Source organism: Oryctolagus cuniculus, chromosome 3 (genome assembly GCF_051225735.1).
Source record: "Oryctolagus cuniculus isolate XC-2025 breed Fujian yellow rabbit chromosome 3, ASM5122573v1, whole genome shotgun sequence".
NCBI classification, from domain to species: domain Eukaryota; kingdom Metazoa; phylum Chordata; class Mammalia; order Lagomorpha; family Leporidae; genus Oryctolagus; species Oryctolagus cuniculus.
Window position 1 is genome coordinate 184,787,146 of NC_142869.1, and position 22,244 is coordinate 184,809,389.

The 22,244-nt window shown below is 56.4% G+C and overlaps 1 protein-coding gene across 16 annotated transcripts in view; it reads left to right on the top strand.

The window, feature by feature from the left end:
- Positions 1-20,377, top strand: part of ATP6V0A4 (ATPase H+ transporting V0 subunit a4) — an 87,250-nt gene extending 66,873 nt beyond the window's left edge. For 15 of the 16 annotated variants that reach the window (XM_089329658.1, XM_051835637.3, XM_070071446.2 and 12 more), the window contains 7 exons: positions 3,098-3,216; positions 5,080-5,296; positions 9,849-9,950; positions 12,491-12,601; positions 15,522-15,639; positions 17,645-17,816; positions 19,960-20,377. In XM_089329658.1, coding sequence (XP_089185784.1) covers positions 3,098-3,216; positions 5,080-5,296; positions 9,849-9,950; positions 12,491-12,601; positions 15,522-15,639; positions 17,645-17,816; positions 19,960-20,053 — 933 coding nt within the window. In that variant the 3' untranslated portion in view covers positions 20,054-20,377. The remainder of the gene's footprint in view (positions 1-3,097; positions 3,217-5,079; positions 5,297-9,848; positions 9,951-12,490; positions 12,602-15,521; positions 15,640-17,644; positions 17,817-19,959) is intronic. The other variant, XM_089329666.1, reaches the window with a different exon arrangement.
- The last annotated feature ends 1,867 nt before the right edge of the window (positions 20,378-22,244 follow it).

Here is a 22,244-nt window from a genome sequence, read left to right on the forward strand (position 1 = left end):
AGTCAGCACTCGTAGTCAGTCAGCACTCCATGGTCAGTCAGACAGCACCCTGTGGTCAGTCAGCACCCTGTGGTTAGTCAGTCAGCACTCTGTGGTTAGTCAGCACTCCATGGTTAGTTAGCACTCCATGGTTAGTTAGCACTCCATGGTTAGTTAGCACCCGTGGTTAGTCAGCATCCCAGGTCAGTCAGTTCTCCATGGTCAGTCAGCACCCTGTGGTCAGTCAGTACTCCATGGTCAGTCAGCACCCCGTGGTCAGTCAGCACCCTGTGGTTAGTCAGTATCAGGCAGAGAGAGAGAGAGAGAGAGAGGTCTTCCATCCGCTGGTTCACTCCCCAGTCAGTACTCTGTGGTTAGTCAGCACTCCGTGGTTAGTCAGCACCCTGTGGTCAGTCAGCACCCCGTGGTCAGTTAGCACCCCATGGTTAGTCAGCACTCCGTGGTTAGTCAGCACTCGTAGTAAGTCAGCACTCGTAGTCAGTCAGCACTCCGTGGTCAGTCAGTCAGCACCCTGTGGTTAGTCAGCACCCTGTGGTTAGCACTCCGTGGTTAGTTAGCACTCCATGGTTAGTTAGCACTCCATGATTAGTCAGTCAACACCCGTGGTTAATCAGCACACCGTGGTTAGCTGCCCTTATTCTATTTCTTCCTGGCCATGTGAGTGACTTAGTCTTCCTGAGATTATGCTAAATTCCCCCAAAAGTAGGAATCTTTAGCTCTACCTGACCGAGTTCTTGTTAGAATCAAATGAGGTAAATATTCTCAAGAGCTCCACAGGTACCTGAGAGATCACTGTGTGTTTTTTTTTTTTTAAGATTTTTTTTTTATTTATTTGAAAGAGTTATACAGAGAGAAAGGGAGAAGCAGAGGCAGAGAGAGAGAGAGAGAGAGAGAGAGAGGTCTTCCATCTGCTGGTCCACTCCCCAGTTGGCCACAACAGTCAGAACTGTGCTCATCCAAAGCCAGGAGCCAGGGGCCTCTTCCGGGTCTCCCACGTGGGTGCAGGGGCCCAAGGACTTGGGCCATCTTCTACTGCCTTCCCTGGCCATAGCAGAGAGCTGGATCAGAAGTGGAGCAGCCGGGACTCAAATCAGCACCCATATGGGATGCTGGCACTGCAGGCGGTGGCTTTACCCTCTGTGCCACAGTGCTGGCCCCAGGGATCACTGTTGAGATCATCCACGTCTCCAATCGTCTGGGTCTATAGTGTGTCGGCAACATGGCCGCTCTGGCTCGGAGATCCGGGAGGGATCGGCCAGCCTCACAGACAGAGGGAAGTGCAGAGGACGAGCCTGGTGCAGCTGGGAAGTGAAGGCAGGTGGTGCGGGCGGAGGGCTCCGGTGTTCGCCCGCTTGTTCCTGGCGCTCCCCTGCCTCCTGCCCAGCAGTCTGCTTCGCGCTTGCCCAGGTGGCAGCCACTCAGGTCGTCGCAAAGAAAGAATCGGCGAGGGCAGCTCCGCTCCTGTGACTCCGCGGGCACCTGGTGGAGGGCCCAGGGGGTTACGGAGGAGGGGCTACTTAGAGAGTTCATGGAAGTGCATATCCTCAAATCTGTGGGTCTGGACTCCAAAGCCTTCTTTTGTACCAAAATAAATACCTTTAAAATTGTAATTTTTATCATTTTAGAGGTTTCATGTACTTGAGAGGCAGAGTGTGGCTGAGAGGGGGAATGTGAGAGGCAGCTCCCGTGCAGTGGTTCCCTCCCCCAGACGCCCACAGTGCCAGACTAGTCCGACGGGGGCCGAGTCTGGGTCTCCCCGCGGGAATCTGGGTCTCCCCGCGGGAATCTGGGGCTGAGTCTGGGTCTCCCCGCGGGAATCTGGGGCCGAGTCTGGGTCTCCCCGCGGGAATCTGGGGCCGAGTCTGGGTCTCCCCCCGGGAATCTGGGGCTGAATCTGCGTCTCCCACCACTGCTGCCTCCCAGAGTGCTCGTTAGCAGGACGCTGGGGTCCTCCCGTGTGGGATGCAGGCGTCCTGACCGACCGCAAGGCCAAACGGCTGCTCCCAGGCTCGCCTTTCAGCTCTGTTCCCCTGTGGCCTTGGAAGTACGCTAGCGTGGAGGCGGTGCCTGTCTGAAGGCGGTGCCTGTCTGAAGGCGGTGCCTGTCTGAAGGCGGGCTCCGAACTGGCTGCCAAGAGGTTCAGAGGAGGAAGTCGGTTAGCAGGGAAGGCTCAGGAGCTGTTGGGTGCAGGTGGCAAACCCCAAAGGCACCCAGTGGGCAGCCTGGGGGGTGCCTAAAGCTAAAGAGACATCAGGGTAGGAGCAAGGACTAGGATCACTTGCACAGGAGGAGCGTGGAGATTCTGTGGGAGCACGGGACACTAGGGCTGGGTCACTAACCCGCGTGCCTGCGCTGTGCGTCGGCTTTGCCTGCGGCAGGTCCATGGGTCCCCCCTTGGCGAGCTTCGGTGGCTGTGGTGTGGAGGCCAGAAACTCTTACCTGTGGCACTCATAACATTGGCTGTGGGAATGGCTCCTTGGACAAGGGTCTGGAGAAGCTGTTTTGTAATGGAGGGTGGTGGTGTTCCAAAGCAGGGGTGGGGAAGCCCCGGCCTTCGGGCCCCATAAGGCCTGTGGCATCGTGTGGTCTGGCCCCGCCAAAGCCGCCAGGTGGGACTCAGAGTTCAGTCTACGGCAGGCTCATGTTGGAGCTGCCTCCATGTGGCCTGTGAATGACGTAGTAACCAGCTGATGGCTGCCGGCAGGAAAAACTTCCCCACCCCGTCCAGATGGGTTGGGCACATCCTCGGGCCAGCACGTGCAAGCCGTCATCAAGGGCACTGAGGCACGTGTGAGATTTTCCCAGAACATTTCAGAGACCTGTTTATTCAGTGTAGGAGAGAAATCACGTGGGAATCTTCTTGGTTTTCTTCCAGGCACTTGACCATGGCATTGGTGATTCCGACACTTTTCTCATGAACAGGTGTGCTCGCTCGCACAGGGGTCGGTGCTTCTCTGAGCCTTAATGCAGGCACAGGGCAGGCCTGAAGTTTGAGACCGTGGTTCCCAGAGCGACTCCCGCGGGGGCGTGTGCCGTCCCCCCTCCGCAGTGGCATACCCGAGGCCGTCTCACCTGTCTTGTCGCATTTCCCATCCAGATTTGGAACGTGGCTTCAAACAAACTCACGTTCTTGAACTCCTATAAAATGAAGATGTCGGTCATCCTGGGAATTGTCCAGATGGTCTTTGGGGTCATTCTCAGCCTCTTCAATTACATGTAAGTTTCCCACGTCAGCCCCTGCTTGTAGGGCTGAACACGGCACGGCTGCACAGACGCGCGGCACAGCTCAGCGTGCCCAGTGCGCGCCCCCTTCCGGTCAGCCCCTGCTTGTAGGTCTGAACACGGCACAAGCTGCACAGACGCGCGGCACAGCTCGGCGTTCCCCCTTCCAGTGGGGGTGCTTCCATGCGTGTCTTGGCTTGAGCCGGGAGTGGTGGTGGGCGCCTGTTCCCCCCCAGCAGGATCTGGGACGTGAGTGCACCTCTCCTTCTGGAGATATTTGAGGGCTCAGAAAGACACTGGGAAGCTGGTAACACTGTGTCTGCCCCCCAACCTGAAATCCCCAGGGTGGTCCTGTACCCCTGTATCCAGGCTTAGCTCCCACCAAATGCAACAAAGGAGACATCAGCAAATGTTGCCCACGCACCCTCAGATCCCGCGTGCCATTTGGTGCCATTGCCTCCTGCTGTCCCGGCCTCTCTCCCTTACTGGTCCGGCTGCTGAAGTTGGCTGGTCTAATCCTCCCTACTGTGCTCGGTCACCGAGAGTGTGGCGCTGGGGAGGGGGCTTCTCGTGTGTCTGCTCACGCTGCCTCTGTGGTTGGCAGCTGGCTTGGAAGTGCTGAAGTCCCCCCTGCCAGGAGGTTAGGGCCGAGCGGGGCAGCTTAGTGCCTCAGAAGTGGTGCCAGGCATGGTCCAGCCATCGGTAGCTGTGTGACGAGCCAGTCCAAAAGCAGGAGGGTGGTGGACAGCACCTAGAGTCTGAAAGCTTCCGCCCAGAAGTGGCACGTGCCACTTTGTTCCCGTTTTGCTGGCCAGAGCCTGTCACGTGGTGCCCTCCAACTCGAGAGGCCATAAAAGAACCATTGTTCTTTTCAAGCTTTATTTATGTCTTTATGTGACAAGCAGAGAGACAGAGAGGGAGAGAGGAGGGAAGAGAGAGAAAGAGAGAGGGTCCGTTGGTTGGCTCACTCCTCATATGGCCACAACAGCCAGGAGCCAGGAACTCTATCTGGGCCTCCCACGTACTTGCACTGTCTTCTGCCTTTCCCGGCGCATTGGCAGGAAGCTGGCGTGGAAGCGCGGTAGGCGGGACTTGAACTGGAGCTCTGATGCGGACGCTAAATCAGACGCAAGTGAACCGGCTGCACCACAGCTCCCGCCCACAAAGGCTGTTTGTAGCTTCGGCTGCTCAGGAACAAACAATGGGCTCGATTTCATCGTGGGCCGTGCTGTGCTGAGCCCTGTCCTAGAGCATTCCTAGCAGGAAAGCTTCCGAAGGCCCTCACCCCAGCCCTGTGTCTCTGCCTGCATTCCTGGCTGTGGGTGTGCACCTGAGGCTGGGCCGGCTGTGGGAGTCCCTGAACGCTTTGTAGAAAAGCACTTGCTGGTGTTTCCATCCTCCTGGGATTCTGTTTGACAGCAGTGTTGTTGCTGTTTCTTTAAAAAGCTCATTTTGTGGGGCTGGCACTGTCGTGCAGTGGGTAAAGCCGCTGCCTGCAGTGCCGGCATCCCATATGGACGCCGGTTCTAGGCCTGGCTGCTCCACTTCTGATCCAGCTCCCTGCTATGGTCTGGGATAGCAGTAGAAGATGACCCAAGTCCTTGGGCCCCTGCATCAGCATGGGAGACTGGGAAGAAGCTCCTGGCTCCTGGCTTCAGATCAGCACAGCTCTGGCTGTTGCAGTCAACTGGGGAGTGAACCAGTGGATGCAAGACCTGTCTCTCTCTGCCTCTGCCTCTCTGTAACTCTGCCTTCAAATAAAAAATTAAATCTTAAAAAAAAGCTCATTTTGTGCTTTGGGGAGGATATGGAGTACTAACGCCCCTCCACGTGTTGTCCTGTGCGTTTCCACCCCAGATACTTCAGAAACACGGTCAACATCATTCTGCAGTTCATCCCTGAGATGATTTTTCTCCTGTGCCTGTTCGGGTACCTGGTTTTCATGGTCGTTTTCAAGTGGTGCCAGTTTGATGTGCACACGTCCCAGCACGCGCCCAGCATCCTCATCCACTTCATCAACATGTTCCTGTTTGAGTACAGCCGCCCTTCCAACGTGCCTCTCTACAGACATCAGGTACCGCGGCCGGGCAGGTCGCGCGCTCCCAACCCTCGCATCCTCCGCAGGTGGCAGAGAGGAGCTGCGGGAGGGTCCTCGCGGGGGATGGAATGAAAACCTAGGTTTGTTTTACTGCTAAAACATTGAAATCCACGCATGCGAGGCGTCTTCCAAGTTCACAGATAATGCATAGTATGAAAAGGAATGCATGGATTTTTCTTGTTTTACATGAAGTACACTTATTTTTTAAATTGCATTTTCTGTGACTTTCTCAGGTGTGTGGTATCTGCAGGACTGGGGCATTTCAGCAGCTGTGGAAGTGTGAAGTTCTGTGCACCCAACAGGCTCTTACTGAATGCACAGTCCCAAGGGCTATCGTGCGTCTCCAGCCATTCCTGTTGATGCCACATTTGAGAGGGGTTTGGCTGAGATGTTGAAACTGGGTGTGAAGCAGGAATAAAGTCAATCCCTCAGATTGGTTTGAGACCATCAGATACTCCAAACAGCACCTTGAAATGTAATCTTTTACTCAAAAATAAACTGTAATGTTTACAGTAAAGATTAAAATAGAATCAAGAAGGGAGGTCCTCTGCTCACACGGGCAGTAGGTTTCTGGGCGGCCACATGGCAGTCCTGTGCATTTCCAAGGCCAGCTGCAGGTGTGATGGTTTCTACTCTCTGCTCTTCTTCTGTACACTGTGCCAATAGTTGGACAGTTCAGTCTCTTGTTAGCTTAATATTTTATTTGTAACAAGTAGAAATATGCCATTGGGGCTGGGTATAAAAACAACAGGGAGTCATTCTTTGATAACAGGGAGTAGCTCCTCCCCCGGCTCCTGCCGATGCTTAGCCGGGTGATACTTTTAAGGGAGGTTTTCACTACAGCCAGGTGGCTGGTTTTGCAGTGCCGGTGGCTGCTCCTGATGGGTGTCCTAAAGGAAGTGCTGCTTCCAGGACCACACACACCGTGACTTCATTTTTGGTTGTGCTGTTTGCCTAGAGAAACATAGATAAAAGGGAAAAAGCCTTGTGACAAGGTTTGTGCAGGGAATCACTTTGGGCAGTAATCCAAGAAGAAATATACTTCTGAAAGCTCTTTTGTGGTATCTCATCTGACTGTTGTGGCACGTTTTTGTTTACATAAACCTACATTGTTTTTAAGAAACGGTTTATTTCTCCGGGCCAGTGTTGCTGTAACACGGCAGGTTAAGCTGCTGCCTGAGATGCCGGCATCCCATACTGGAATGCTGTTCGAGTCCTGGTTCCCTGCTTCTCACCCAGCTCCCGCTAATGTGCCTGAGAAGGCAGTGGAAGATGGCCCAGCTGCTTGGGCTGCTGCCCCCAAGCGGGAGCGTGGAGTTCTGGGCTCCTGGCTTCAGCCTGGCCCAACCCTCGCCATTGCAGCCATCTGGGGAGTGACCCAGCGATGGAAGATCTCTGTCTCTCCTCCTCTGTCACTCTGCCTTTCAAAAAAAATAAACATTTACAAAATATAATTATTTCTTTACTTGCATCTCCTTGAAAGGCAGAGTAACAAAAAGAGGTCTTCTATCCGTTGGTTCAGTCCCCGAATGCTCACAACAGCTAGGGCTGGGCCAGGCTGGAGCCAGGAGTCAGGAGGTCTGTCTGGTTACCCCCCATGCAAGCAGGGGCCTAAGGACTTGGGCCACCGTCGGTTGTCTCCCCGGCGCATTAACAGGAAGCTGGATGGGAAGCGTGGCCAGCGGGACCGGAGCAGGCCCTCCAGCACGGAGTGCAGCTGTGCCAAGCGGTGGTTAACCCGCTGCACCGCAGTGCCCCCCCTTGTGGCCCCTCCTCCTGTACGTAAGTGGTAGCCGGGAGCCGTCCGTGTGCTGGCCTGACATGGGCGTGTTCTCAAGACTCCTTAGTCAGAGCGAGGCTCCAGCTGCAAGCTTGATGGCATTTCCCAAACAAGCCTCCTGGAGACAGACGGCTCGGGGTCTCCAGTGCCTGCTGGAGACAGACGGCTCGGGGTGCCTCCTGGAGACAGACGGCTCGGGGTCTCCAGTGCCTCCTGCAGACAGACGGCTTGGGGTCTCCGATGCCTCCTGGAGACAGATGGCTCGGGGTCTCCAGTGCCTCCTGGAGACAGACGGCTCGGGGTCTCCAGTGCCTCCTGCAGACAGACGGCTCGGGGTCTCCAGTGCCTCCTGGAGACAGACAGCTCGGGGTGCCTCCTGGAGACAGACGGCTCGGGGTCTCCAGTGCCTCCTAGAGACAGACGGCTCGGGGTGCCTCCTGGAGACAGACGGCTCGGGGTCTCCAGTGCCTCCTGGAGACAGACGGCTCGGGGTCTCCAGTGCCTCCTGGAGACAGACAGCTCGGGGTCTCCAGTGCCTCCTGGAGACAGACAGCTCGGGGTGCCTCCTGGAGACAGACGGCTCGGGGTCTCCAGTGCCTGCTGGAGACAGACGGCTCGGGGTGCCTCCTGGAGACAGACGGCTCGGGGTCTCCAGTGCCTCCTAGAGACAGACGGCTCGGGGTGCCTCCTGGAGACAGACGGCTCGGGGTCTCCAGTGCCTCCTGGAGACAGACGGCTCGGGGTCTCCAGTGCCTCCTGGAGACAGACGGCTCGGGGTCTCCAGTGCCTCCTGGAGACAGACGGCTCGGGGTGCCTCCTGGAGACAGACGGCTCGGGGTCTCCAGTGCCTCCTGGAGACAGACGGCTCGGGGTGCCTCCTGGAGACAGACAGCTCGGGGTGCCTCCTGGAGACAGACGGCTCGGGGTCTCCAGTGCCTGCTGCAGACAGACGGCTCAGGGTGCCTCCTGGAGACAGATGGCTCGGGGTCTCCAGTGCCTCCTGGAGACAGATGGCTCGGGGTGCCTCCTGGAGACAGACGGCTCGGGGTCTCCGGTGCCTCCTGGAGACAGACGGCTCGGGGTCTCCAGTGCCTCCCTGTGCTGCCTTCACAGATGAGAGCCCTCACTTCGTCTGGAAGATGCACCGAGCGTGACGCAGCACGTGACTTCTCCAGCTTTGCTCAAACACGTGATTTGGAGCTGGCAGGTTTCCCCAAGCCCTCGTGGGAAGATTAATTATCTTGCAAAGTTGAGAGTTTCCATGACCTCATGCTGGGGTCGTGCAGCTGGAGGAGACAAGGCAAGTTAAGCGTCTCTTCCCAGCGTCGCCTGGCTGTCTGAATGTCAAGGAAAGAGCAGCGTGTCCTGTGTGTGTGCACAGGGTACTTCAAAAAGTTGGTGGAAAAATGGAGTTGAGAGATCAGTTTATTTCAGTGCAAAAATCTTGGAAAGCTATGCATAGCTTCATCGTCCGTGATTTCCACAAACCTTGCCGACTCTGTGTGTGTGTGCGTGTACACACACACTGCTGTTTCCATTGTACATCATCTGGGAAAGGCATCTAGAACCCCACACAGCATCGTGGGAGCCTCCTGTGCAGGGAATGGGAGCGTGGCTCTGTGCTTTCTGCCCCGCCCTGGGCTGAGCATTTTAAAGTGGAACAAGCGTAGAAGATGGTGCCGATAAAGCGTTGCCACTGTGACCAGGCTGAATCTCTAGACACTGCGGTAGTAAACCGTCTCTAGGCATTTCCTGGGAACATGGGCAGAACAGCTGAAGAAACAGGTGCCTTCTCCCTGCAGCGCCCCGGTCAGCTCCCTTCTGTAGCTCCAGCGAGCCCTCTGAGGCTCTCAGGGTCTGAGGACAGAGGCAGCCGAGTGACTGCTCAGGTCTGGTCGCTGAGCCATGTGCTAACAAAGACGTGGGGCTCACGCATGCGAGAGGAAGCCTCGTGCTGCCAGGCGCTGTGACAGACCACGGAGAGCATTCAAGGTGGACCTCCCAGGCACCTCGCCCACACAAAGTGCACAAAGGCGGGTGGTGAATATAAGGAGCAGAAAACCAGAGAGCTCAGAGAATGACCTAGAGCTGGGAATGAGCAGTGACTGACTTTTGCTGACCAGGGAGTAAGCAGTGGCGTCCTGGGACCTGCCGGTTTGCATCCACAACCGTGGGAGGCCCACTCCTGTAGGATAGGGTTAAAGGGACAAGGGAATAGTAGTCAAGGCACTGGGGCCAGCGCTGGGGCGTTGGGGATAAAGCTGCCACCTGCAATGCTGGCTTCCCCTACAGCGCTGGTTCGAGTCCCAGCTGCTCCACCTCAGATACAGCTCTCAGCTAAGGCACCTGGGGATGCAGTGGAAAATGGTCCAAGTCCCTGGGCTCCTGCACCCACAAGAGAGACCTGGAAGAAGCTCCTGATTCCTGGCTTCGGATCGGCACAGCTCTGGCTGTTGTGGCCACTTGGGGAGTGAACCTGCAGATGGAAGACCTCTCTCTGTCTCTTGCCTCTGTCTCTGCCTCTCTGTAACTCTGCCTTTCAAATAAATAAATAAATCTTTAAAAAATAGAGTATCGTGTGTCTCACGAGTCCTCCTTGTTCCACAGGCCAGTTGTGGGTGAGGGGCTCCGCAGAGTGAGGGCGTCTCGCAGTGCTGGGGAGGACCCACGGGTATTTACCATTTTGGTCTTCAAGTGTGCCGTGTGTCTCCGTGAAGGTGATAGGATCTTACTGTTTTGGTCTTGCAGCGAGAAGTCCAGAGTTTCTTTGTGGTTATGGCTTTGATTTCCGTGCCGTGGATGCTTCTGATTAAGCCGTTTGTCCTCAGAGCCAAGCACCGCAAGTCCCAGGTAAGGGGCACGCCTTTCACGTCTCGCAGACGGGCAGGGAAGCGCAGGTCGGGGTGTGGCGAGGTCCCTGGGCGCCAGGGCCTGAAGGGCCATGGCGGAGGTGTCAGGGAGCTGCCCCGCCCCAAGGCTGCGTCCTTCTGGTGAGTTGCACTGGGGCCCCTTATGTGCAGGACAACCTGCTGGTTTCTGTGCATGCAGTGCGTCCGACGTCTCTCGAACTTTGTGCTGCCTGCTGGCAGCGAGCGGTCTACGAGGCTCTCAATGTGCTGGCTTCACTGCTGCACGTTGGAGTGTTTTACTATCCTCGTGGTTTTAAAGTACAGTAAAAGCTGCTTTTCCTTCCCGTTCTAATGCTGTGAGACTTTACCTCGTCACGTTGCACATTGTCACAGAACCAGATGCAAAGGAGGCAGTTCTTGTTGGTTTCTGATTTGGTCCCAGATGCCAAGTACCAGTAGCACCCACTCCCTCCTTCGGTCTGAATTTGCTGAGTGGTCAGGTCGGGCGTGGGAGCATTGACGCCCTGCAGGGGGCGCCAGGGTCTGGAAACGGCACACAAGGGGCGTCTGCGGTCCCAGGTCCGGGTCAGGTGCTGTCAGTGGCTCTGGATGCCGTCAGAGCGCTCGTTCCTGTTCTGAAGTCTTTGCTGGTTATTGACCTGGAGCGTCATTTAGGTGGGATTGGATGAAGAGGAAGGGACCTCCAAGGATCCTTAGCTGCTGTTGGATTACTCACGGGAGATGGAGATGATGAAAGGCTTTGGGCCAGCTCCTAAGAGCCTGCAGGCCGAGTTCAAGTTCAGAGTTGGCACTGGCCCTGCGAGTTCCCGGGAGGGTGTGTGCATCAAACTAGGGGGCTAGAACTTTTTACATTTGGGCGTTTGCCAGTTTGGTTTATAATTTGAAATTTCTAGTAGTTGCATACGACTTCCATTTTTACCCTTCTCAGAGCCCTGCAAATATTGGGTGCAAACTCATTAAAGAAAGAAAGGTAAAGACATTTGAATACCGAATTTATGACACTTGTGTCTTGAAGTGATTCTAGGAGAAGCCTTGAATGTGGTGTGTAACACTTCACAGCGACTTGAAACCAAAACAGGTTGAACACCCAAACCTGAAATCCAAACAGCTCCAAAATCCAAGACTTTCTTAACACCCGCACAGTGCCACAAGTAGAAATTCTGCCTCTGACCTCATGTGACAGATCACACTCCGCACACAGGCACGCGGAAAACATTGTATGAATTACCTTTAGGGCTTGAGTATAGGTGGCGAGGAAGCACAAATAACCTTCGTGTTTAGACTTGGATGCCACCCCTGAGACATTTCCTTATGTGTTTCGCTGATTTGAAAAGCAGAGTGACAGAGAGAGGGAGAGGCCGAGAGAGAAAGAGATCTTCCCTCTGCTGTTTCACTCCCCAGATGGCCACAGACAGCCAGGGGCTGCGCCAGGCTGAAGCCAAGAGCCAAGGACTCCGTGCAGTCTCCCACAGGGGTGGCAGGGGCTGAAGCGCTTGACCATCTGCTGCTGCCTTCCCAGGCACGTTAGCAGCGAGCTGGATCTGAAATGGGAGCAGCCAGGACTGGAACTGGCGCTCTGATAGGAGACGCCAGCATTGCAGTTGGTGGCTTAACCCATCGTGCCACCACACTGGCCTCTCTAAGCTGCTTTTAACAAAGTGACTTAAACAACAAAAGAATATTTGTGTTGAAAAAGTCAGTGTTCACTCTGTTAGTTCTGCCCATGGAAATCTGGCCGTTTGGGTACAAGGCTGTGTTGTGAGGCCACAATTTGTGACAGTATGTGTTGCTTTCAGTGGTAAGAAGGTGCTTTGTGCATTCGTTGACACCCTGTAAAGACTGTGGTTAGGGGGCTGGCACTGTGACATCTCAGGTTAAGCCACTGCCTGCAGCGCCAGCATCCCATATGGGCACTGATTTGAGTCCCAGCTGCACCACTTCGATCCGGCTCCCTGCTAATGGCCTGGAAAAGCAGCCAAGGACGGCCTAAGTCCTTGAACCCCTGCCACCCATATGGGAGACCCGTATGACGCTCCGGGCTCCTGGCTTTGGCATGGCACAGCCCCAGCTGTTGTGGCCATTTGGGGAGCGAGCCAGCAGATGGAAGGTCCCTGTGTCTATAATCTGCCTTCAAATAAATAAATCTGAAAAAAAAAAATAGACTGTGTGTAATTTGGCACATGCTGGGGTCTTGCGGGGAGAGGCACACACGGTGGAATCAGACTGCTGGGGCGTGAATCCCAACTCCGCCGCTCACTGGCCTTAGCAGTTGCACGGTCTCGGTGAATCTGTGAACCTTTCTGCACTGCGGTTTGCTGCTCTGTCAGACGGGGTGAGGACTGTGTTGACATGAAATGGTCTGGAGACTCGGGAGGTAATGCAGAGTTTAGACCAGAGTCTGGCGCAGAACTCACATTTCAATAATTGGATCCTAATTTAAATCAAGAGCCTCTATTTTGCATGGAATTGTTGTCATGCTAAGGGTGGTGACGCTGTCTTCACGTCCTTGCTCGTTGACAGCTGCACTCGGCCGCCATCCACGGAGATGCCACAGAGGACGCTGAAGGTGGCGGCTCCGGGCACAGGACTTCTGCAGGTGCCCACGGCGCTCAGGATGACCACGAGGAGGAGGTATGTGGGACTAGGGTGCACGAGAGAGGCTCCCAGTTTGCACTGGTTCTGAAGACGGGTGTGGCTTCAGCAGTCATGGAGCGTGGACCCCACCCATTAGAAGGGCCGTGCCCATAGCGAGGGCAACTGGAGGCTCCTGCCGGCCGCAGCCCTGCAACTCCTGGGCAGGTCCCAGGGAAGGGGCGGTGTCTAAGAGGGTCAGAGCTGCTCGTGACCGCCAGTCTGGGAGAATTCTCCTATTTTAGCTCAAGTACTGCTGTACCTGTGGGCCTCGGCCCTTTCTGACCCTGTGGCCTCCTTGGCTCAGGCTGCAGCCCTGGGAGGTGGCTAGGTTTATCAGCACCTCCCCATCAGCGCTGCGTGAGCCTGGGGTGGAGGCAGCCGTGGATCAGCAAACCTGACCCTGCCGCGGCTTCTTCCGCCTTCTGGACTTGGTCAGTGTGAGCTCACGGGCTGTTTTGCCCTCTCCTCCCGCCCGGCCTCCGACTGTCCCAGGGCAGCCACTCCCCGGGAAGCAAGGAGCATTCTCTCTCTGTAGGCTGCCAGCAGTTTCTACGTGAGGCTGGGCTCACCCGCGATCCTGAATCCCAGGCTGGAGGTTTTAGCCACGGCTCTGTTCTAATTCTGGAAGGAGGCCTGGGTTCCCGTGAGGGCCAGAGATGCTCTCCGTGGCTCCATTTCTGGTGTGAATTACTAAACAAAGCTTGCAGTTGAAGTAATGGTGATCAGTTAGGATTCATGAGAAATACAGAGCTGTGGAATCTTCTCAGCAAGGCTCTAGGTATAGAGATAACCCACAGTCCTGCCGGGGTTCTGGAATGCTCTAGAATCTACTGCACACACTGTCCGAGCTGCCCAGGACACTGCCCCCCTTTATCCTCCGGGTGCCTCAGCCCGTGTCTGTGCAGTCTGCGCCTGCCCCTGCTTCCATGAAGTGGCCGCCCTGTCTGGGCAGCTTCAGTCTTTTTTCCTAAATCCCTTTTCCCTGGGCGCAGTCCCGGGTCTCCCATCTGGAGGCCAGGTAGGCTTGACCCTGCAAGCCTGTCGAGCCCTCTCCCACCCCGCTCCTGGCCAGAAGTGCGCCGCACTCGACATCAGAGGCACAGCCTTGCCCGCTGCCTCTCAAGATGCCCGAGAGCAGCCGCTCACTGCAGAGCGGCTGCCGAATGCCGGGTCCCTCAGGTCCTGCAGGCTCATAACGCGGCACCACTCGCAGAACTCAGGAGAGGCCCGTGCCTACAATGACAGGTGCTTTTGTTTGTTTTATTGCTGTTGTTCTTTTTTTTTTTTTGGACAGGCAGAGTGGACAGTGAGAGAGAGAGACAGAGAGAAAGGTCTTCCTTTGCCGTTGGTTCACCCTCCAATGGCCGCTGCGGCCGGCACGCTGCGGTTGGAGCACTGCGCTGATCTGATGGCAGGAGGCAGGTGCTTCTCCTGGTCTCCCATGAGGTGTAGGGCCCAAGGACTTGGGCCATCCTCCACTGCACTCCCGGGCCACAGCAAGAGCTGGCCTGGAAGAGGGGCAACTGGGACAGAATCCGATGCCCCGACCGGGACTAGAACCCGGTGTGCCGGCACCGCAAGGTAGAGGATTAGCCTAGTGAGCCGCGGCGCCGGCCTGCTGTTGTTCTGTGGCAAAGGGACCTTGATAAGAACTAGCCACAGGCAGCGGCTCATGAGGCAGCATGTGGCACCCTTCACCCTCCAGCATGGAGCAGGGCCAGCCCAGGAGGCTCACCACACCCCTGTGCCCAGAGCTCGATGGGCAGGCGAGAGCCGTGGAGGGCAGCCGCTGCCCCGTCTCCAGCGCCCTCCCTTCCCTAGGGAGCTGTCCCAGCTCTAGAATCACATGGGTGCTCTTCGTGGTGTGGCAGCCCCCATGTAAGCGGTCAGCTGCCTACCACGGTCACCCGTCCAGCATCAGCTCCCAGGTGTGGTCCAGGGCGCCTTACTGGGGAGCTGCCCGGTTAGGTTTGCCTCCCAGGAGCCGGGACAAAGCTGCACAGCCCTTGCGCACGCCTCCTTTCCTTGACCCTACCTTCCCAGGGCATCTCTGCCATCCCGGGCCTTGAGTTCCTCAGCCGCTTTCACGCTGGATGGAGAGGCACTGGCTTTGGTCTTCTCCCCACACCCGGGCGTGGGTGCTGCGGGCCCTGTTCCTCCCAGTGTCTCCTCCTGGCGTCTTCCCGTCTTGACCCTCCTCCAGCTTCCTCGAGCCCTTCTCTTCCTCCTGTCTCTGGGTGGAGAGCTTCTCTTTCTGTGACCTTGGCCTTGCAGGTGCTCTCTCACAGGGGAGGTCCCAGGCCAGGCTTCCCTTTTGAGCCCCGGTTCCACCTCAGTGACTGCCCACGTGGCCACTGCCACCCACGGGTCAGCCCTGGCCACCTCCTCCACTGCCCGCTGTTGGAAGCACCGTTCTTCTAGCTAAGAGCCTCAGAGCCCACCAGAGTCCTGGCCCCATCTGGCTAGGGGACTTCCCTGTCCCAACACTGGCACCGCACAACTCGGTTATCGCGTGTGGCGCCGTGACGGCCATGTTTGCCCCTTCTCCCTACAGGGCCATGAGTTACCTGAGGGCAAGGCCGGTGCCAACCCGTTATGCTGCCAGTCCACCTTCCGAAAGGGTTTGTCCCCACCCTACCCCAGCGTTCTCAGACTCTGCCTGTCGCTCCTCCTCACCTGCCCCAGCTTGGCTCCCCAGAAGCTTGGCCACCCGCGCGCTGTCTTCTGCTCCCGCCGCCTTCCCCCTTGCACTGTTCATTTCCGGGGGAATGGAAGTGCACCTGCACCGTGCGTCTCAGGTCTCTCTCAGGTGTGGCAACGCCAGCCGAGTGCACGGCTCACTCATCTGTGTGCCATTCGTATTGCCTTTCGCGTAGAAAATACTTGAGGAAGTAAGTTCTACAATTCTCTCTTTCAGTTCAGCTTTGGAGACATCTTCGTCCATCAAGCCATCCACACGATTGAGTACTGTCTGGGGTGCATTTCAAACACAGCCTCCTACCTCCGGCTCTGGGCCCTCAGCTTGGCTCATGCACGTGAGTGAGCAGCCCATGAGGTCACGGTCAGAGCTGCCCTGGGAAGCAGACGCAGTGTCCCCGTAGGTGCAGGTGGATCCTCCAGGTTGCCTGTGGTCTGTTTGCCAGAGAGTGGCTGTTTTAGTGGAGTTTAACCACGCATTTATGTGTCCCTGAGCAACGGAGTGGAGTTGTGCACGCATTGGAATTCGATGAGTAGAAACGTGTCTTTGCCAGCGTGGGCTGCCCTAACAGAACAGCACAGGTGTCCCACTCAATTTCTCACAGCTTGGAGGCTGGAAGTTAAGATGAGGGTGCTTGGGTTCTGGTTCTGGTGAGGGCCCGCTTCCTAGCTTGAAGACAGCCGCCTTCTCAGTACATCCTGCAGTTGTGGGGGGGAGGAAGGGGGGAGAGGAGGGAGAGGAGGAGGGAGAGGAGGAGGGAGAGGAGGAGAGGGCCCGCTTCCTAGCTTGAAGACAGCTGACTTCTCAGTACATCCTGCTGTGGGGGGGGAGGGGGAGAGGAGGAGGGAGGGGGAGGGGGAGAAAGGGAGAGGGGTCCCTGAACATATCCTGCTGCATGGAGAGGAGGGCGAGGGGAGGGGGGAGGAGAGAGGAGGGGGAGAGAGAAAGGGAGAGGGAGCCGTGTCTGGCATGATGAAGATTATTAGTCCCCTCATAACCTGGTCTAACCCCATCAGCTCCCAAAGACCCCTTCTCCAAACATGATCACTTTGGTTAGGGTTTCAACTATGAGGTGGTTTTTTTTCTTTTTTTTAAGATTTATTAATTTATTTGAAAGAGTTACACAGAGAGAAGGAGAGGCAGAGAGAGAGAGAAGTCTTCCATCCGCTGGTTCACTCCTCCAATGGCTGCAACAGCCAGAGCTGGTTCAGTCTGAAGCCAGGAGCCAGGAGCTTCTTCCGGGTCTCCCACGTGGGTGCAGGGGCCCAAGGACCTGGACCATCTTCTGCTTTCCCAGGCCAAAGCAGAGAGCTGGATCGGAAGTGGGGCAGCCAGGTCCCTAACCAGTGCTCCTATGGGATGCCGGCGCTCCAGGCCAGGGCATTAACCTGCTGTGCCACAGCACCAGCCCCTCAACTGTGAGTTTTGAGGAGACACAAACATTGAGTTCATAACAAGTCACCGGCAGTCTTCTGTGTCTCGCTTTTCTGAATGTAAATAGGTTTGTTGGTTTTGCTGCCCAGAGCTGCCAGTTGGCCCACTTTCACTGGTGAATATTTGTCCGTTATTGTGTTGATGAGGACGCCAGGCTGTGCAGGAAGCTCTGTGGACGCTCTGGTCACCCCCCCCCCCAGGGGCACAGGCTCCCTGGCCCCCCCTCGGGGCAGGCAGACAGGACAGAGCAGGAAGTGGCCAGTGCAGAAAGCTCTGTGGACGCTCTGGTCACTCCCCCTCAGGGGCACAGGCCCCCCAGTCCCCCTCAGGGTGGGCAGACAGGACAGAGCAGGAAGTGGCCAGTGCAGAAAGCTCTGTGGACGCTCTGGTGCCCCCTCACCCCGGGCAAAGGCTCCCCAGTCCCCCCTCGGGGCAGGCAGACAGGACGGAGCAGGAAGTGGCCAGTGCAGAAAGCTCTGTGGATGCTCTGGTCACTCCCCCCCGCAGGGGCACAGGCCCCCCAGTCCCCCCTCGGGGTGGGCAGACAGGACGGAGCAGGAAGTGGCCAGTGCAGGAAGCTCTGTGGACGCTCTGGTGCCCCCTCACCCCGGGCACAGGCTCCCCAGTCCCCCCTCGGGGCGGGCAGACAGGAAGTAGCAGGAAGTGGCCAGTGCTAAAAAGCTCTGTGGACACTCTTGTGCCCTCCCCCACCCCGGGCACAGGCTCCCCAGTCCCCCCTCGGGGCAGACAAGAAGTAGCAGGAAGTGGCCAGTGCAGAAAGCTCTGTGGACACTCTTGTGTCCCCCCACCCTGGGCACAGGCTCCCCAGTCCCTCCTCGGGGCGGGCAGACAGGAAGTAGCAGGAAGTGGCCGGGCTGCAGTTGAGAGCACCCTCCTGCGTCTCACAGAACTGTCCGAAGTGCTCTGGACCATGGTCATGCACGCCGGCCTCTGTCTGCGGGGCTGGGGGGGCCTCGTCGGGGTCTGCATCATTGTCGCCGTCTTCGCCGTGCTGACGGTCGCCATCTTGCTCATCATGGAGGGCCTGTCTGCTTTCCTGCACGCCCTGAGGCTGCACTGGTAAGGAGAGCGGTGCTGGGGAGGGCCCAGGGGCTGGGCGTGCTGCTAGCTGACCCGTGTGGAACCTGAGTTTGGCATCTGGTGGCCTAATATTATTTGTATTTATTTATTTTAAAGATTTTATTTATTTATATGAAAGGCAGAGTTAGAGAGGGAAGGGGAGACAGATCTTCCATGTGCTGGTTCACTCTCAAGATGGCCACAACGGCCAGGGCTGGGCCAGCTCGAAGCCAGGAGCCAGGGGCTTCCGGCAGGTCTCCGGTGTGGGTGGCAGGGGACCAAACACCTGGGCCATGTTCCTCTGCTTTCCCAGGCCATTAGCAGTGAGCTGGATCAGAAATAGAGCAGCCAGGACTTAAGCTGGCGCCCATGTAGGATGCTAGCTAGCATCGCAGGTGGTGGCTTAACCTGCTACAGCACAGCGCGAACCCCTGTTGTTGTAACACTGATGCAAAGCACACGGAGATTTCAGAATGTTCACGGAAATCTATCATGAAGGAAGCTTAAGAATGTCAAGTTTTTCTGCATAAGTTGATCCCCTTCTCCATGAGCTGTCTGCACTGTTCTCATACATGTGAGTGCAGTGTGTGGCGGGGCTGTTAGCTCTCATTCACCGCCTTTCTCGCTCGTGGAGTCTTCGTCATTGCTGCTGGCACTCCGCACACTGGGCAGGGACAGATCTGCAGCGAAGTCGTAGGCTTGCGGAGCAAGTGCAGGGGCTGGGATCTTGTCCCCCGTGTGGGCGTCACACCAGTGCAGCACACAAGTGCTTCCAAGTGACAAGAGGGAGCACGACGCCCTCGTCATTCACAGATGTGGCCGAGACTCTTGGCAGCACTAGGCTAATCGGCGTGGAGACAATGCTTTAGGCTTCCGGCGCTCTCAAGTCCCATTTCAGCCGAGTGTTTTGGACGTGCCTGGCCTCAGCTTTCACCGACGTCTCCTTCCCTTTACAGCTGCTGTTCATAAGAAAGAGATGTTTAAAAAATGAGTTATGTATTTGAAATAGAAATAGGCATATTCCCTCTGCTGATTCACTCCCCAAATATCCACAACAGCCAGGGCTGGGCCAGGCCAAAGGTAAACTCCATCCAGGTCTCCCGCATGGGTGACAGGGGTCCAAGCATTTGAACCATCATCCGCTGCCTTCCCAGGAACAATAGCAGGAAACTGGATTGGTAGCGGAGCAGCCAGGACTCGAACCAGTGCCCTCATGTGGGATACAGGTGTTGCTGGCAATGACTTAATCCGCCGCCTCCTGAAGAGGTTTTACACTTTCTGCACCGTGGGGGGAGAAGCTACAGTGTCCTCTACCCCCATGACGACACCTTTCCCTCCCATGGGATTTAGGACAGCATAAAACATGAATGGTCACACATACCACGGTTGCTAAGTAATAACATTACAGACCAGCAGCAGGTGCTGTGTTCAGACGACTTGGGGGCCTGCGTCCCATGTCAGAGTGCCTGCTTTCAGTCCCAGCTCCTCCGTTTCCAATGCAGCTTCCTGGGGAGACGGCAGATGACGACGGCTCAGGTACCTGAGTCTCTGCCACTCACATGGGAGACCCAGATGGAGTACTGGCATGCCGGCTCTGGCCTGGACCAGGCCTGGCTCTTGCAGGCATTTGGAGAGTGAGCCAGTGGATGGAAGACAACTAACTCTCTCTCTCTCTCTCTCTTGCTCTGCCTTTCAAATAAGTAAGCATTAAGAATATGTATAGGTCCAGGTTCTGTTTGTTCTGCACGTGTGTAAGCCCCATAACTGAGGATCAGGATAGGAATGGAAAACCACGAATAACCTTGCCTGGAGCACGCCCACCCCACGCCACTGCTGACGTCAGAGATGCCACACAGTGAGGGCGTCTTTGCTGCTGACCCGGGCTGGGGGGGTTCATTGGATGGGGCAGGGGTTGCTGTGCTTCGGTTGGTGAGGCCACATTCACAGAGCTGCAGGGAGGGAGGCGGGCAGGGCCAGGGCAGGGCGTGAGAAAAAGCTTAGACCGCTCACCACGAGTCCCGTGGCGGCCATGGGCCTGGGCTGCCTTCCCTGGCAGGCTTTCTGGGCCGGCTGATCTGACCAGTGTTCCTCTACCTGCTGTGGCTGTAACCCCCTTTCGCTTCCTCTCCCTCCCAACCCCCAGGGTGGAGTTCCAGAACAAGTTCTATGCTGGGGCTGGTTACAAGTTTTCTCCCTTCTCCTTTAAACACATCCTGGATGGGACGGTGGAAGATTAGGCTGCCGGTCTGCCCCGCGGGCGGCGGTCTCATCCGGTGAGGGTTCCCCTCGTCTCTGACGTCAGCCGTGCAAGGCGCCCCCTGGGACTGCTGCTGCCGCCTGACCCGGACCGTGAAGCGATGTGTGCCCTGCTCGTACGCCTCGGGATTTCACTGCACTCGGCCGTGTCACAGAGGAGCTACTTGGCCCAGTCATCTTGACTTCATGTGGGGTCTTGGTGATCAAACAATAAGGTGGTAGTGAAGTGAGTCGTAGTGCTAACCTGATGTCTTCTCACATATTCCAAGTAATGTGTTCAAGAAAATAAATACCTGAGTCATTCATGGCGTTTGGACGATATCTTTATTTGTAATTATTCCGCACCATTTAGCATTGGCGATTACGGGCCAAAGCTGAACAATCCCACAGAAGGATCGTGTTGGCACTGTTCTCTCATTTCCCCTTCCTCAAACAGCTTCTCCCCGGGTCTGGGGCTTGGGAATGTTCTCACGAACTTTCACGCCAGCTGAGGAGAGCAGCTGATACTCCCTGGAGGGAGGGCCACCCGCATCGCTGAATTCTGTACCATGCAGCGTGCCAACATGACGTCACCTGGACTTTGTTCCTGCGGTAACTGGAGAAGGCGGAGCCAGGAAGGAGACCGCCAGGCAGTCTGGCCCTGCTGCCGGGGTCTGGGTGTCCCACAGTCATTTCTTAGTGCACCTGGACAGGCAAACTCCTTTTTTTAAAAAAAAAAATATTTGAGAGGTAGAGTCACAGACAGTGAGAGGGAGAGACAGAGAGAAAGGTTTTCCGTCCATTGGTTCACTCCCCAAATGGCCACTACGGCCAGAGCTGCACCAATACAAAGCCAGGAGCCTCTTCCTGGTCTCCCATGCAGGTGCAGGGGCCCAAGCACTTGGGCCATCTTCTTCTGCTTTCTGAGGCCACAGCAGAGAGCTGGATTGGAAGAGGAGCAACCAGGACTAGAACCGGCACCCATATGGGATGCTGGCACCGCAGGTAGAGGATTAACCTGCGCCATGGCGCCAGCCCCTAGGCAAACTCCTAAGAGCTTGTAAGATTCATCCCATTGACTGCTTTGAGTGATCGATCTTTTATCCAGGGGGGATTATGACCTCTTTGGTAACTGAGCTGGTATTAAGTATAATGAACACTTATTTGAAAGGCAGAGAGAGAGAGAATCTTGCATCTGCTGGTTCACCTCTCCAAATACCCACAACTGCCAGGGCTGGGCCAGGCCAAAGCCAGGAGCCCGGAACTCCATCCAGGTCTCCCACGCGGTGGCAAGGACCCAAGTTTGAGCCATCACCCATTGCCTTCCCGTGAGTCCTGGAGGAGCCAGGCACTCTGATATGGGTGCCAGTGTCCTAAGGGCCAGCTTAACCCCTGCCCCCTCTTATTTAGTTCTAAATTCTCATTGTTAGTAAATGAAATTTCAAAGCCATTGGCCAAATGCAGAACACCTTTCGGAAGGGACTGACTCTCAGCCCTCCCCTGCGCTCCACGTGGAAGGACTGACTGGTGCTCATGGGAGAGGCGCTGCTCCAACCGTGGAGGAAACTGTGTCGGCGTCCTGACTCCAGCACCGTGTGAGACGCACGTGAGGTGCTCCACGCCTGCTGAGTAGACGAACCATCTGTGGCGTCAGAGATGTGCAAGTGTGTGCCAGCGTCAGTACTTAGCCCGTGGACAGGCAATGCATTGCCGAGGGAGCTAGCGATGTTCGCCTCTCGGGGCTGTAGAAGAGGCTGGTGAAGCTGGAGGAGACGCTCAGTCCGTGGTGGCTGAGTGGAAACAAGGCACGAAGGTGATTTGTCGCGTGGCTGCAGATGCCCGCAAGCCCCCACCCTGCCCTCCTGTGGGCAGCGTTAAGGTTCCCAGCCCCCTACCGCCCTTCCTAGCGTCTTTCTCAGATACACCCTGTGCTTAGCTCGCCAACATGTTGCCCGTTCATTCTAGACAGCAATAGCCGTGAGAAAACATTTGCAAGGGCAAAACCTTTCTGTCCCTACAAGCCAGTCCTACTCCTCCTTTTGGAAAGCCTCCAGCCCTCCTGAGAACAACAAGTCAATTTCCTCCAAAGTCTGGCAGCCGCTCTGTGTTCCAAGGAGAGATGTAATTTCTTCTTTAAAGGGGATCAGGTGCAGGAATGCGCGGGGGGGAGGGGGGGGTGCCCCAGGTGCACAC